Source organism: Rutidosis leptorrhynchoides, chromosome 2 (genome assembly GCF_046630445.1).
Source record: "Rutidosis leptorrhynchoides isolate AG116_Rl617_1_P2 chromosome 2, CSIRO_AGI_Rlap_v1, whole genome shotgun sequence".
NCBI classification, from domain to species: Eukaryota; Viridiplantae; Streptophyta; class Magnoliopsida; order Asterales; family Asteraceae; genus Rutidosis; species Rutidosis leptorrhynchoides.
Window position 1 is genome coordinate 682,155,421 of NC_092334.1, and position 16,001 is coordinate 682,171,421.

The following is a 16,001-nucleotide window of genomic DNA, read 5'->3' on the forward strand; positions in this document are numbered from 1 at the left end:
CATAAGCACACTATATTATATATATTACACCACACGAATACAACTATCTTATTCCGACTCGCTTGTTTCTTCTTCTTCGGTTTTGGTTCGTTTTGCCAAGTTTCTAGGGATATATGATGTTCCCCTAATACGAGCCGTCGTGATCCACATTGGTTTAGAAAAACCTGGTGGTTTAGAGGTTCCCGGGTCATTGTTACAACTTAAGGACTTCGGGGGTTGACGATACATATAAAGTTCATCGGGGTTGGAATTAGATTTCTCTATTTTTATGCCCTTTCCCTTATTATTTTCTTTTGCCTTTTTAAATTCAGTTGGGGTAATTTCTATAACATCATCGGAATTCTCGTCGGAATCCGATTCATCGGAGAATTGGTAATCCTCCCAATATTTTGCTTCCTTGGCGGAAACACCATTGACCATAATTAACCTTGGTCGGTTGGTTGAGGATTTTCTTTTACTTAACCGTTTTATTATTTTCCCCACCGGTTCTATTTCTTCTTCCGGTTCCGATTCTTCTTCCGGTTCCGATTCTTCTTCTGGTTCCGACTCTTCTTCCGGTTCCTCTTCGGAAACTTGTGAATCAGTCCACGAATCATTCCAATTTACATTTGACTCTTCATTATTATTAGGTGAGTTAATGGAACTTGTTCTAGAGGTAGACATCTATCACATAATATCAAACGCGTTAAGAGATTAATATATCACATAATATTCACATGTTAAAAATATATAGTTTCCAACAAAATTTGTTAAGCAATCATTTTTCAAGTAAACACGGTCGAAGTCCAGACTCACTAATGCATCCTAACAAACTCGATAAGACACACTAATGCAAAATTCTGGTTCTCTAAGACCAACGCTCGGATACCAACTGAAATGTCCCGTTCTTATTGATTAAAAACGTTCCATATTAATTGATTTCGTTGCGAGGTTTTGACCTCTATATGAGACGTTTTTCAAAGACTGCATTCATTTTAAAACAAACCATAACCTTTATTTCATCAATAAAGGTTTAAAAAGCTTTACGTAGATTATCAAATAATGATAATCTAAAATATCCTGTTTACACACGACCATTACATAATAGTTTACAATACAAATATGTTACAACAAAATAAGTTTCTTGAATGCAGTTTTTACACAATATCATACAAGCATGGACTCCAAATCTCGTCCTTATTTAAGTATGCGACAGCGGAAGCTCTTAATAATCACCTGAGAATAAACATGCTTAAAACGTCAACAAAAATGTTGGTGAGTTATAGGTTTAACCTATATATATCAAATCATAATAATAGACCACAAGATTTCATATTTCAATACACATCCCATACATAGAGATAAAAATCATTCATATGGTGAACACCTGGTAACCGACATTAACAAGATGCATATATAAGAATATCCCCATCATTCCGGGACACCCTTCGGATATGATATAAATTTTGAAGTACTAAAGCATCCGGTACTTTGGATGGGGTTTGTTAGGCCCAATAGATCTATCTTTAGGATTCGCGTCAATTAGGGTGTCTGTTCCCTAATTCATAGATTACCAGACTTAATAAAAAGGGGCATATTCGATTTCGATAATTCAACCATAGAATGTAGTTTCACGTACTTGTGTCTATTTTGTAAATCATTTATAAAACCTGCATGTATTCTCATCCCAAAAATATTAGATTTTAAAAGTGGGACTATAACTCACTTTCACAGATTTTTACTTCGTCGGGAAGTAAGACTTGGCCACTGGTTGATTCACGAACCTATAACAATATATACATATATATCAAAGTATGTTCAAAATATATTTACAACACTTTTAATATATTTTGATGTTTTAAGTTTATTAAGTCAGCTGTCCTCGTTAGTAACCTACAACTAGTTATCCACAGTTAGATGTACAGAAATAAATCAATAAATATTATCTTGAATCAATCCACGACCCAGTGTATACGTATCTCAGTATTGATCACAACTCAAACTATATATATTTTGGAATCAACCTCAACCCTGTATAGCTAACTCCAACATTCACATATAGAGTGTCTATGGTTGTTCCGAAATATATATAGATGTGTCGACATGATAGGTCGAAACATTGTATACGTGTCTATGGTATCTCAAGATTACATAATATACAATACAAGTTGATTAAGTTATGGTTGGAATAGATTTGTTACCAATTTTCACGTAGCTAAAATGAGAAAAATTATCCAATCTTGTTTTACCCATAACTTCTTCATTTTAAATCCGTTTTGAGTGAATCAAATTGCTATGGTTTCATATTGAACTCTATTTTATGAATCTAAACAGAAAAAGTATAGGTTTATAGTCTGAAAAATAATTTACAAGTCGTTTTTGTAAAGGTAGTCATTTTAGTCGAAAGAACGACGTCTAGATGACCATTTTAGAAAACATACTTCCACTTTGAGTTTAACCATAATTTTTGGATATAGTTTCATGTACATAATAAAAATCATTTTCTCAGAATAACAACTTTTAAATCAAAGTTTATCATAGTTTTTAATTAACTAACCCAAAACAGCCCGCGGTGTTACTACGACGGCGTAAATCCGGTTTTACGGTGTTTTTCGTGTTTCCAGGTTTTAAATCATTAAGTTAGCATATCATATAGATATAGAACATGTGTTTAGTTGATTTTAAAAGTCAAGTTAGAAGGATTAACTTTTGTTTGCGAACAAGTTTAGAATTAACTAAACTATGTTCTAGTGATTACAAGTTTAAACCTTCGAATAAGATAGCTTTATATGTATGAATCGAATGATGTTATGAACATCATTACTACCTTAAGTTCCTTGGATAAACCTACTGGAAAAGAGAAAAATGGATCTAGCTTCAATGGATCCTTGGATGGCTCGAAGTTCTTGAAGCAGAATCATGACACGAAAACAAGTTCAAGTAAGATCATCACTTGAAATAAGATTGTTATAGTTATAGAAATTGAACCAAAGTTTGAATATGATTATTACCTTGTATTAGAATGATAACCTACTGTAAGAAACAAAGATTTCTTGAGGTTGGATGATCACCTTACAAGATTGGAAGTGAGCTAGCAAACTTGAAAGTATTCTTGATTTTATGAAACTAGAACTTTTGGAATTTATGAAGAACACTTAGAACTTGAAGATAGAACTTGAGAGAGATCAATTAGATGAAGAAAATTGAAGAATGAAAGTGTTTGTAGGTGTTTTTGGTCGTTGGTGTATGGATTAGATATAAAGGATATGTAATTTTGTTTTCATGTAAATAAGTCATGAATGATTACTCATATTTTTGTAATTTTATGAGATATTTCATGCTAGTTGCCAAATGATGGTTCCCACATGTGTTAGGTGACTCACATGGGCTGCTAAGAGCTTATCATTGGAGTGTATATACCAATAGTACATACATCTAAAAGCTGTGTATTGTACGAGTACAAATACGGGTGCATACGAGTAGAATTGTTGATGAAACTGAACTAGGATGTAATTGTAAGCATTTTTGTTAAGTAGAAGTATTTTGATAAGTGTCTTGAAGTCTTTCAAAAGTGTATGAATACATATTAAAACACTACATGTATATACATTTTAACTGAGTCTTTAAGTCATCGTTAGTCGTTACATGTAAGTGTTGTTTTGAAACCTTTAGGTTAACGATCTTGTTAAATGTTGTTAACCCAATGTTTATAATATCAAATGAGATTTTAAATTATTATATTATCATGATATTATCATGTATGAATATATCTTAATATGATATATATACATTAAATGTCTTTACAACGATAATCGTTACATATATGTCTCGTTTAAAAATCATTGAGTTAGTAGTCTTGTTTTTACATATGTAGTTCATTGTTAATATACTTAATGACATGTTTACTTATCATAGTATCATATTAACTATATATATATCCATATATATGTCATCATATAGTTTTTACAAGTTTTAACGTTCGTGAATCACCGGTCAACTTGGGTGGTCAATTGTCTATATGAAACCTATTTCAATTAATCAAGTCTTAACAAGTTTGATTGCTTAACATGTTGGAAACATTTAATCATGTAAATATCAACCTCAATTAATATATATAAACATGGAAAAGTTCGGGTCACTACAACAAACCCCATCCAAAGTACCGGATGCTTTAGTACTTCGAAATTTATATCATATCCGAAGGGTGTCCCGGAATGATGGGGATATTCTTATATATGCATCTTGTTATTGTCGGTTACCAGGTGTTCACCATATGAATGATTTTTATCTCTATGTATGGGATGTGTATTGAAATATGAAATCTTGTGGTCTATTGTTATGATTTGATATATATAGGTTAAACCTATAACTCACCAACATTTTTGTTGACGTTTAAAGCATGTTTATTCTCAGGTGAATATTAAGAGCTTCCGCTGTTGCATACTAAAATAAGGACAAGATTTGGAGTCCATGTTTGTATGATATTGTGTAAAAACTGCATTCAAGAAACTAATCTCGATGTAACATATTTGTATTGTAAACCATTATGTAATGGTCGTGTGTAAACAGGATATTTTAGATTATCATTATTTGATAATCTACGTAAAGCTTTTTAAACCTTTATTTATGAAATAAAGGTTATGGTTTGTTTTAAAAATGAATGCAGTCTTTGAAAAACGTCTCATATAGAGGTCAAAACCTCGCAACGAAATCAATTAATATGGAACGTTTTTAATCAATAAGAACGGGACATTTTAGTTGGTATCCGAGCGTTGGTCTTAGAGAACCAGAATTTTGCATTAGTGTGTCTTATCGAGTTTGTTAGGATGCATTAGTGAGTCTGGACTTCGACCGTGTTTACTTGAAAAATGATTGCTTAACAAATTTTGTTGGAAACTATATATTTTTAACATGTGAATATTATGTGATATATTAATCTCTTAACGCGTTTGATATTATGTGATAGATGTCTACCTCTAGAACAAGTCCCATTGACTCACCTAATAATAATGAAGAGTCAAATGTAAATTGGAATGATTCGTGGACTGATTCACAAGTTCCCGAAGAGGAACCGGAAGAAGAGTCGGAACCGGAAGAAGAATCGGAACCGGAAGAAGAATCGGAACCGGATGAAGAAATAGAACCGGTGGGGGAAATAATAAAACGGTTAAGTAAAAGAAAATCCTCAACCAACCGACCAAGGTTAATTATGGTCAATGGTGTTTCCGCCAAGGAAGCAAAATATTGGGAGGATTACCAATTCTCCGATGAATCGGATTCCGACGAGAATTCCGATGATGTTATAGAAATTACCCCAACTGAATTTAAAAAGGTAAAAGAAAATAATAAGGGAAAGGGCATAAAAATAGAGAAATCTAATTCCAACCCCGATGAACTTTATATGTATCGTCAACCCCCGAAGTCCTTTAGTTGTAACAATGACCCGGGAACCTCTAAACCACCAGGTTTTTCTAAACCAATGTGGATAACGACGGCTCGTATTAGGGGAAAATCATATATCCCTAGAAACTTGGCAAAACGAACCAAAACCGAAGAAGAAGAAACAAGCGAGTCGGAATAAGATAGTTGTATTCATGTGGTGTAATATATGTAATATAGTGTGCTTATGCTTTATGATATATGTAAAAATTGCTTGTATTAATAAGTATTTTTTTATGAATCTAACTCTTGTCTATTTTACAGTATAAAAACACAAAATGGATAGACAACCCAATATTTTAAGAGACCTACCCGGAGACATGATTGATGAAATCTTGTCTAGAGTCGGTCAGAATTCCTCGGCACAACTATTTAAGGCGAGATCAGTTTGTAAGACATTCGAAGAACGTTCCAAGAATGTCTTGGTTTATAAGAGACTTTCGTTTGAAAGATGGGGGATATCACATTGGGAAACCCATAAGTTACGATGTGTTTACTTTGACGCATATATTGCGGGGAACCCAAATGCTATTTTACGCAACGGGTTAAGAAATTATTTTGACTCAATATATCCGAATATTGGACTTCGTGATTTAGAAAAAGCGGCTAACATGCAACATAAAGAAGCATGTTATGCTTACGGATTAGTAATGTTCGCTTCTCACCAAAGTGAGAACAAGAACATCGGGCTACAACTATTAAACAAAACGTTTCCACAAGTGACGGAGTCGGTAATTGGGGTAAGAAATGAGGTTTTTAGATTATTACGGGACTGTTGGACATTACGTAACCCTCGTCCCTTTGATGACGTTACAACACGATGTCTTATCAACGGCCATAACGGTTATGTTGCACAAGACCAAGGATGGGAAGTAGTCCTAGTAAAACCAGAATGCATGACTTGTTTCTGGATGTATGAATTACGTGTCTTTATTGCCTTTGCTGAACGACTTGTGTACTAGCTAGAATTGTCTTCACAACTATCTTGTATCAAAGTTATTGTGTGCTATATTTCATGCTTTATGTAAAATAAGCGGTATTGTAAGTTTGTAAAATATTGTATAAAAGTTTGAACGCGAAATATTATTATAATCAGTTTTTCATATAGAATTGTAGTAGTTGAATTGTATATTAGCTACTAAGTATGAACTTAACGGGTAGGTACTACCCGAATTTAAACTTATAAAACGCTAATATGAAGAAAAAGCTTTTATAAATGAGTTCATATTATGCTACGAAATACTATTAACTACTCTTAATATTCTGTATGATTAACTTGTTCCATTTAACTATTTTGAAGGAAATGGCACCGACTACTCGACACACCGTGAATATGAATGAAGAGGAATTCCGTACTTTTCTAGCTTCAAACATAGCCGCAGTACAGGCTGCGCTACATACCAACAATAACCTTGGATCTAGCAGTACAGGAAATCGTGTAGAATGCACCTACAAAGAATTCACTGCCTACAAACCTTTGGAATTTGATGGAACCGAAGGACCGATCGGATTGAAACGGTGGACCGAGAAGGTTGAATCGGTGTTTGCCATAAGTAAGTGTACTGAAGAGGACAAAGTGAAGTACGCTACGCATACCTTCACAGGTTCTGCGTTAACATGGTGGAATACCTATCTAGAGCAAGTGGGACAAGATGATGCGTACGCACTACCGTGGTCAGCATTCAAGCACTTGATGAACGAGAAGTACCGTCCCAGAACCGAGGTCAATAAGCTCAAGACAGAACTTAGAGGGTTACGAACCCAAGGATTTGATATTACCACGTACGAAAGACGATTCACAGAATTGTGCCTATTGTGTCCGGGAGCATTCGAAGATGAGGAAGAGAAGATCGACGCGTTTGTGAAAGGATTACCGGAAAGAATCCAAGAAGATATAAGTTCACACGAGCCCGCCTCCATACAACAGGCATGTAGAATGGCTCACAAACTAGTGAACCAGATTGAAGAAAGAATTAAAGAACAGACTGCTGAAGAGGCTAATGTGAAGCAAGTCAAAAGAAAGTGGGAGGAAAATGGTGATAAGAATCACCAATACAACAACAACAGCAATTACAACAATAATCGCAACAATTATCCCAACAATCGCAACATCAATCGCAACTACAACAAACGGCCCAACAACAACAACAACAACAACAGCAACTACAACAATCATCCCAACAACAATAATAACCGCAACAACAACAACAATCAGAAGCAGCTATGCCAAAGGTGTGAAAAGAATCACTCGGGGTTCTGCACCAAATTTTGCAACAAGTGTAAAAGAAATGGTCATAGCGCGGCGAAGTGTGAGGTCTACGGACCAGGGGTTAATAGAACGAAAGGAACAAATGGTGTCGGAACGAGTAATGGCGGAGCAAGTAGTGTCGGAGCAAGTTATGCCAATGTAGTTTGTTATAAATGTGGAAAACCAGGCCACATTATTAGAAATTGCCCGAACCAGGAGAACACGAATGGACAAGGCCGTGGAAGAGTTTTCAATATTAATGCGGTAGAGGCACAGGAAGACCCGGAGCTTGTTACGGGTACGTTTCTTATTGACAATAAATCTGCTTACGTTTTATTTGATTCGGGTGCGGATAGAAGCTATATGAGTAGAGATTTTTGTGCTAAATTAAGTTGTCCATTGACGCCTTTGGATAGTAAATTTTTACTCGAATTAGCAAATGGTAAATTAATTTCAGCAGATAATATATGTCGGAATCGAGAAATTAAACTGGTTAGCGAAACATTTAAGATTGATTTGATACCAGTAGAGTTAGGGAGTTTTGATGTGATAATCGGTATGGACTGGTTGAAAGAAGTGAAAGCGGAGATCGTTTGTTACAAAAATGCAATTCGCATTATACGAGAAAAAGGAAAACCCTTAATGGTGTACGGAGAAAAGGGCAACACGAAGCTACATCTTATTAGTAATTTGAAGGCACAAAAACTAATAAGAAAAGGTTGCTATGCTGTTCTAGCACACGTCGAGAAAGTACAAACTGAAGAAAAGAGCATCAATGATGTTCCCATTGCAAAAGAATTTCCCGATGTATTTCCGAAAGAATTACCGGGATTACCCCCACATCGATCCGTTGAATTTCAAATAGATCTTGTACCAGGAGCTGCACCAATAGCTCGTGCTCCTTACAGACTCGCACCCAGCGAGATGAAAGAACTGCAAAGCCAATTACAAGAACTTTTAGAGCGTGGTTTCATTCGACCAAGCACATCACCGTGGGGAGCTCCTGTTTTGTTTGTCAAGAAGAAAGATGGTACATTCAGGTTGTGTATCGACTACCGAGAGTTGAACAAACTTACCATCAAGAACCGCTACCCACTACCGAGAATCGACGACTTATTTGATCAACTACAAGGCTCGTCTGTTTATTCAAAGATTGACTTACGTTCCGGGTATCATCAAATGCGGGTGAAAGAAGATGATATTCCAAAGACTGCTTTCAGAACACGTTACGGTCATTACGAGTTTATGGTCATGCCGTTTGGTTTAACTAATGCACCAGCTGTGTTCATGGACCTTATGAACCGAGTGTGTGGACCATACCTTGACAAGTTTGTCATTGTTTTCATTGATGACATACTTATTTACTCAAAGAATGACCAAGAACACGGTGAACATTTGAGAAAGGTGTTAGAAGTATTGAGGAAGGAAGAATTGTACGCTAAGTTTTCAAAGTGTGCATTTTGGTTGGAAGAAGTTCAATTCCTCGGTCACATAGTGAACAAAGAAGGTATTAAGGTGGATCCGGCAAAGATAGAAACTGTTGAAAAGTGGGAAACCCCGAAAACTCCGAAACACATACGCCAGTTTTTAGGACTAGCTGGTTACTACAGAAGGTTCATCCAAGACTTTTCCAGAATAGCAAAACCCTTGACTGCATTAACGCATAAAGGGAAGAAATTTGAATGGAATGATGAACAAGAGAAAGCGTTTCAGTTATTGAAGAAAAAGCTAACTACGGCACCTATATTGTCATTGCCTGAAGGGAATGATGATTTTGTGATTTATTGTGATGCATCAAAGCAAGGTCTCGGTTGTGTATTAATGCAACGAACGAAGGTGATTGCTTATGCGTCTAGACAATTGAAGATTCACGAACAAAATTATACGACGCATGATTTGGAATTAGCCGCGGTTGTTTTTGCATTAAAGACTTGGAGGCACTACTTATATGGGGTCAAAAGTATTATATATACCGACCACAAAAGTCTTCAACACATATTTAATCAGAAACAACTGAATATGAGGCAGCGTAGGTGGATTGAATTATTGAATGATTACGACTTTGAGATTCGTTACCACCCGGGGAAGGCAAATGTGGTAGCCGATGCCTTGAGCAGGAAGGACAGAGAACCCATTCGAGTAAAATCTATGAATATAATGATTCATAATAACATTACTACTCAAATAAAGGAGGCGCAACAAGGAGTTTTAAAAGAGGGAAATTTAAAGGATGAAATACCCAAAGGATCGGAGAAGCATCTTAATATTCGGGAAGACGGAACCCGGTATAGGGCTGAAAGGATTTGGGTACCAAAATTTGGAGATATGAGAGAAATGGTACTTAGAGAAGCTCATAAAACCAGATACTCAATACATCCTGGAACGGGGAAGATGTACAAGGATCTCAAGAAACATTTTTGGTGGCCGGGTATGAAAGCCGATGTTGCTAAATACGTAGGAGAATGTTTGACGTGTTCTAAGGTCAAAGCTGAGCATCAGAAACCATCAGGTCTACTTCAACAACCCGAAATCCCGGAATGGAAATGGGAAAACATTACCATGGATTTCATCACTAAATTGCCAAGGACTGCAAGTGGTTTTGATACTATTTGGGTAATAGTTGATCGTCTCACCAAATCAGCACACTTCCTACCAATAAGAGAAGATGACAAGATGGAGAAGTTAGCACGACTGTATTTGAAGGAAGTCGTCTCCAGACATGGAATACCAATCTCTATTATCTCTGATAGGGATGGCAGATTTATTTCAAGATTCTGGCAGACATTACAGCAAGCATTAGGAACTCGTCTAGACATGAGTACTGCCTATCATCCACAAACTGATGGGCAGAGCGAAAGGACGATACAAACGCTTGAAGACATGCTACGAGCATGTGTTATTGATTTCGGAAACAGTTGGGATCGACATCTACCGTTAGCAGAATTTTCCTACAACAACAGCTACCATTCAAGCATTGAGATGGCGCCGTTTGAAGCACTTTATGGTAGAAAGTGCAGGTCTCCGATTTGTTGGAGTGAAGTGGGGGATAGACAGATTACGGGTCCGGAGATTATACAAGAAACTACCGAGAAGATCATCCAAATTCAACAACGGTTGAAAACCGCCCAAAGTCGACAAAAGAGCTACGCTGACATTAAAAGAAAAGATATAGAATTTGAAATTGGAGAGATGGTCATGCTTAAAGTTGCACCTTGGAAAGGCGTTGTTCGATTTGGTAAACGAGGGAAATTAAATCCAAGGTATATTGGACCATTCAAGATTATTGATCGTGTCGGACCAGTAGCTTACCGACTAGAGTTACCTCAACAACTCGCGGCTGTACATAACACTTTCCACTTCTCGAATTTAAAGAAATGTTTTGCTAAAGAAGATCTCACTATTCCGTTAGATGAAATCCAAATCAACGAAAAACTTCAATTCATCGAAGAACCCGTCGAAATAATGGATCGTGAGGTTAAAAGACTTAAGCAAAACAAGATACCAATTGTTAAGGTTTGATGGAATGCTCGTAGAGGACCCGAGTTCACCTGGGAGCGTGAAGATCAGATGAAGAAGAAATACCCGCATCTATTTCCAGAAGATTCGTCAACACCTTCAACAGCTTAAAATTTCGGGACGAAATTTATTTAACGGGTAGGTACTGTAGTGACCCGAACTTTTCCATGTTTATATATATTAATTGAGATTGATATTTACATGATTAAATGTTTCCAACATGTTAAGCAATCAAACTTGTTAAGACTTGATTAATTGAAATATGTTTCATATAGACAATTGACCACCCAAGTTGATCGGTGATTCACGAACGTTAAAACTTGTAAAAACTATATGATGACATATATATGGATATATATATATATAGTTAACATGATACTATGATAAGAAAACATATCATAAAGTATATTAACAATGAACTACATATGTAAAAACAAGACTACTAACTTAATGATTTTTAAACGAGACATATATGTAACGATTATCGTTGTAAAGACATTTAATGTATATATATCATATTAAGAGATATTCATACATGATAATATCATGATAATATAATAATTTAAAATCTCATTTGATATTATAAACATTGGGTTAACAACATTTAACAAGATCGTTAACCTAAAGGTTTCAAAACAACACTTACATGTAACGACTAACGATGACTTAACGACTCAGTTAAAATGTATATACATGTAGTGTTTTAATATGTATTTATACACTTTTGAAAGACTTCAATACACTTATCAAAATACTTCTACTTAACAAAAATGCTTACAATTACATCCTCTTCCAGTTTCATCAACAATTCTACTCGTATGCACCCGTATTCGTACTCGTACAATACACAGCTTTTAGATGTATGTACTATTGGTATATACACTCCAATGATCAGCTCTTAGCAGACCATGTGAGTCACCTAACACATGTGGGAACCATCATTTGGCAACTAGCATGAAATATCTCATAAAATTACAAAAATATGAGTAATCATTCATGACTTATTTACATGAAAACAAAATTACATATCCTTTATATCTAATCCATACACCAACGACCAAAAACACCTACAAACACTTTCATTCTTCAATTTTCTTCATCTAATTGATCTCTCTCAAGTTCTATCTTCAAGTTCTAAGTGTTCTTCATAAATTCCAAAAGTTCTAGTTTCATAAAATCAAGAATACTTTCAAGTTTGCTAGCTCACTTCCAATCTTGTAAGGTGATCATCCAACCTCAAGAAATCTTTGTTTCTTACAGTAGGTTATCATTCTAATACAAGGTAATAATCATATTCAAACTTTGGTTCAATTTCTATAACTATAAATATCTTATTTCAAGTGATGATCTTACTTGAACTTGTTTTCGTGTCATGATTCTGCTTCAAGAACTTCGAGCCATCCAAGGATCCATTGAAGCTAGATCCATTTTTCTCTTTTCCAGTAGGTTTATCCAAGGAACTTAAGGTAGTAATGATGTTCATAACATCATTCGATTCATACATATAAAGCTATCTTATTCGAAGGTTTAAACTTGTAATCACTAGAACATAGTTTAGTTAATTCTAAACTTGTTCGCAAACAAAAGTTAATCCTTCTAACTTGAATTTTAAAATCAACTAAACACATGTTCTATATCTATATGATATGCTAACTTAATGATTTAAAACCAGGAAACACGAAAAACACCGTAAAACCGGATTTACGCCGTCGTAGTAACACCGCGGGCTGTTTTGGGTTAGTTAATTAAAAACTATGATAAACTTTGATTTAAAAGTTGTTATTCTGAGAAAATGATTTTTATTATGAACATGAAACTATATCCAAAAATTATGGTTAAACACAAAGTGGAAGTATGTTTTCTAAAATGGTCATCTAGACGTCGTTCTTTCGACTGAAATGACTACCTTTACAAAAACGACTTGTAACTTATTTTTACGACTATAAACCTATACTTTTTCTGTTTAGATTCATAAAATAGAGTTCAATATGAAACCATAGCAATTTGATTCACTCAAAACGGATTTAAAATGAAGAAGTTATGGGTAAAACAAGATTGGATAATTTTTCTCATTTTAGCTACGTGAAAATTGGTAACAAATCTATTCCAACCATAACTTAATCAACTTGTATTGTATATTATGTAATCTTGAGATACCATAGACACGTATACAATGTTTCGACCTATCATGTCGACACATCTATATATATTTCGGAACAACCATAGACACTCTATATGTGAATGTTGGAGTTAGCTATACAGGGTTGAGGTTGATTCCAAAATATATATAGTTTGAGTTGTGATCAATACTGAGATACGTATACACTGGGTCGTGGATTGATTCAAGATAATATTTATCGATTTATTTCTGTACATCTAACTGTGGACAACTAGTTATAGGTTACTAACGAGGACAGCTGACTTAATAAACTTAAAACATCAAAATATATTAAAAGTGTTGTAAATATATTTTGAACATACTTTAATATATATGTATATATTGTTATAGGTTCGTGAATCAACAGTGGCCAAGTCTTACTTCCCGACGAAGTAAAAATCTGTGAAAGTGAGTTATAGTCCCACTTTTAAAATCTAATATTTTTGGGATGAGAATACATGCAGGTTTTATAAATGATTTACAAAATAGACACAAGTACGTGAAACTACATTCTATGGTTGAATTATCGAAATCGAATATGCCCCTTTTTATTAAGTCTGGTAATCTAAGAATTAGGGAACAGACACCCTAATTGACGCGAATCCTAAAGATAGATCTATTGGGCCTAACAAACCCCATCCAAAGTACCGGATGCTTTAGTACTTCGAAATTTATATCATATCCGAAGGGTGTCCCGGAATGATGGGGATATTCTTATATATGCATCTTGTTATTGTCGGTTACCAGGTGTTCACCATATGAATGATTTTTATCTCTATGTATGGGATGTGTATTGAAATATGAAATCTTGTGGTCTATTGTTACGATTTGATATATATAGGTTAAACCTATAACTCACCAACATTTTTTTTGACGTTTAAAGCATGTTTATTCTCAGGTGAATATTAAGAGCTTCCGCTGTTGCATACTAAAATAAGGACAAGATTTGGAGTCCATGTTTGTATGATATTGTGTAAAAACTGCATTCAAGAAACTGATCTCGATGTAACATATTTGTATTGTAAACCATTATGTAATGGTCGTGTGTAAACAGGATATTTTAGATTATCATTATTTGATAATCTACGTAAAGCTTTTTAAACCTTTATTTATGAAATAAAGGTTATGGTTTGTTTTAAAAATGAATGCAGTCTTTGAAAAACGTCTCATATAGAGGTCAAAACCTCGCAACGAAATCAATTAATATGGAACGTTTTTAATCAATAAGAACGGGACATTTTAACATAGCTTTTGCAGTTTTAGCATGACTGATCTTTCTGAGAATTGGAACAGTAACACCATTACCTATAATACTCCTTATCTTGCTATCAAGCTTGAACTTTATGGCTTCTGCTTCTGTCCACTTATCTCTTGGTTTTTCACGAAGATAAGCAGGTTGAGCAGCAGCAGTACTTGTAGCAGGAACAGCTTCAACCATTGTACCAGGTATAATAGGTCCTACTGTAAGAACTTGTTCAGCATCTTCATGAATCGAACCAAGAAACCATAGAACTTTTAGCTTCCAAGTTGCAAAGTCTGTGCCATCGAAAATTGGCACACCTTTTCCAGCCATAACTGGAGTTGGGATGGAACTGGTAGACATCTTAAATCAAAGTATGGATCGTTTTAAGATTACCAAGTTGGATTTACACCAAACCCGCTCTGATACCAGTTATTAGTTCACAATAACTTGATTATGAACACAAGACTCTCAATAAACAATAAATAAGAATTATATGAACATGAAATTGAGAGAACACGAATTGATAGAATAAGAGAGAAAAGTATTCGTGCTTCAAAAGATACAAAATACAGAATCTTCGTACCCCTATTTATACAAGATAAACCAAATCTTTATGATTTGGTTTCCAAAACTACTTGACTAGAAAATAGGAAAAGATAAACTTAAACTTATTAATATTCTAAACAAATCAGTGTTTATCTTCTAGAGATAATATCAAATCAAAACGTGATCTTCTAAATATTTATCCAGATCTCCAGAATTCCCATAGCTTCATTATCAAGTAATTAAACCGTTGACCACAACAGATTCTGCAACTCCAGACTCTAACATTCAGACTCTAAACTCCTGCAAAAACATTTTGACTCATCAGATCATTTTCCAACAAAGACACTTGAAACCACCGAGTGCAAGTACAACCAAACGAAGTTGGTCAATACTACACCCGATATTTAACGATGGTTGTGTACAGATCATCTCCCATAAACGTTCATTCTGGCTAGTTTTACGCCATGTTTTACTCACGCATGAAGCCATACCTAATGTTTTTGAATCAACATGTTTTAATATTTCGTATAACATGTTTTCATCAGATAAAACTGATGTGATAGGATTAATAAGATCGTGTGTTTTGATTTTTTTGAAGATGATTGAATCGTGAAAAGTATTAGGAATTGATCTTTTGAACATATTTTCTTTGTTTTTGATGAGATGTTGATATGAATGAATGAGATGGAAAAAAAGAGGGTTTAAAAAGATTGAAGGGTAGCGAAGAAGACAACATGAGAAATGAATGCACTTTGGTGTTTGGTGGTTTCGAGAAACTTACTATTGTGTTTTTTCTCGCTATTTCTATTGTTGGGTTCTATATGTTTGTTTGTTTTCGCCAAATGTCAAAAACATTATCGTTGGACAAATAA

The 16,001-nt window shown here is 34.8% G+C and overlaps 1 protein-coding gene across 1 annotated transcript in view; it reads right to left on the bottom strand.

Annotated features, from left to right (window-relative positions):
* LOC139890311 (F-box protein GID2-like) overlaps window positions 1-15,771 on the bottom strand; it is a 36,596-nt gene extending 20,825 nt beyond the window's left edge. The window contains exons 1-2 of the mRNA XM_071873200.1: window positions 15,476-15,771; window positions 10,976-10,978 (exon numbers count right to left, since the gene is read on the bottom strand). Coding sequence (XP_071729301.1) covers window positions 10,976-10,978; window positions 15,476-15,771 — 299 coding nt within the window. The remainder of the gene's footprint in view (window positions 1-10,975; window positions 10,979-15,475) is intronic.
* Between the last annotated feature and the right edge of the window lie 230 nt (window positions 15,772-16,001).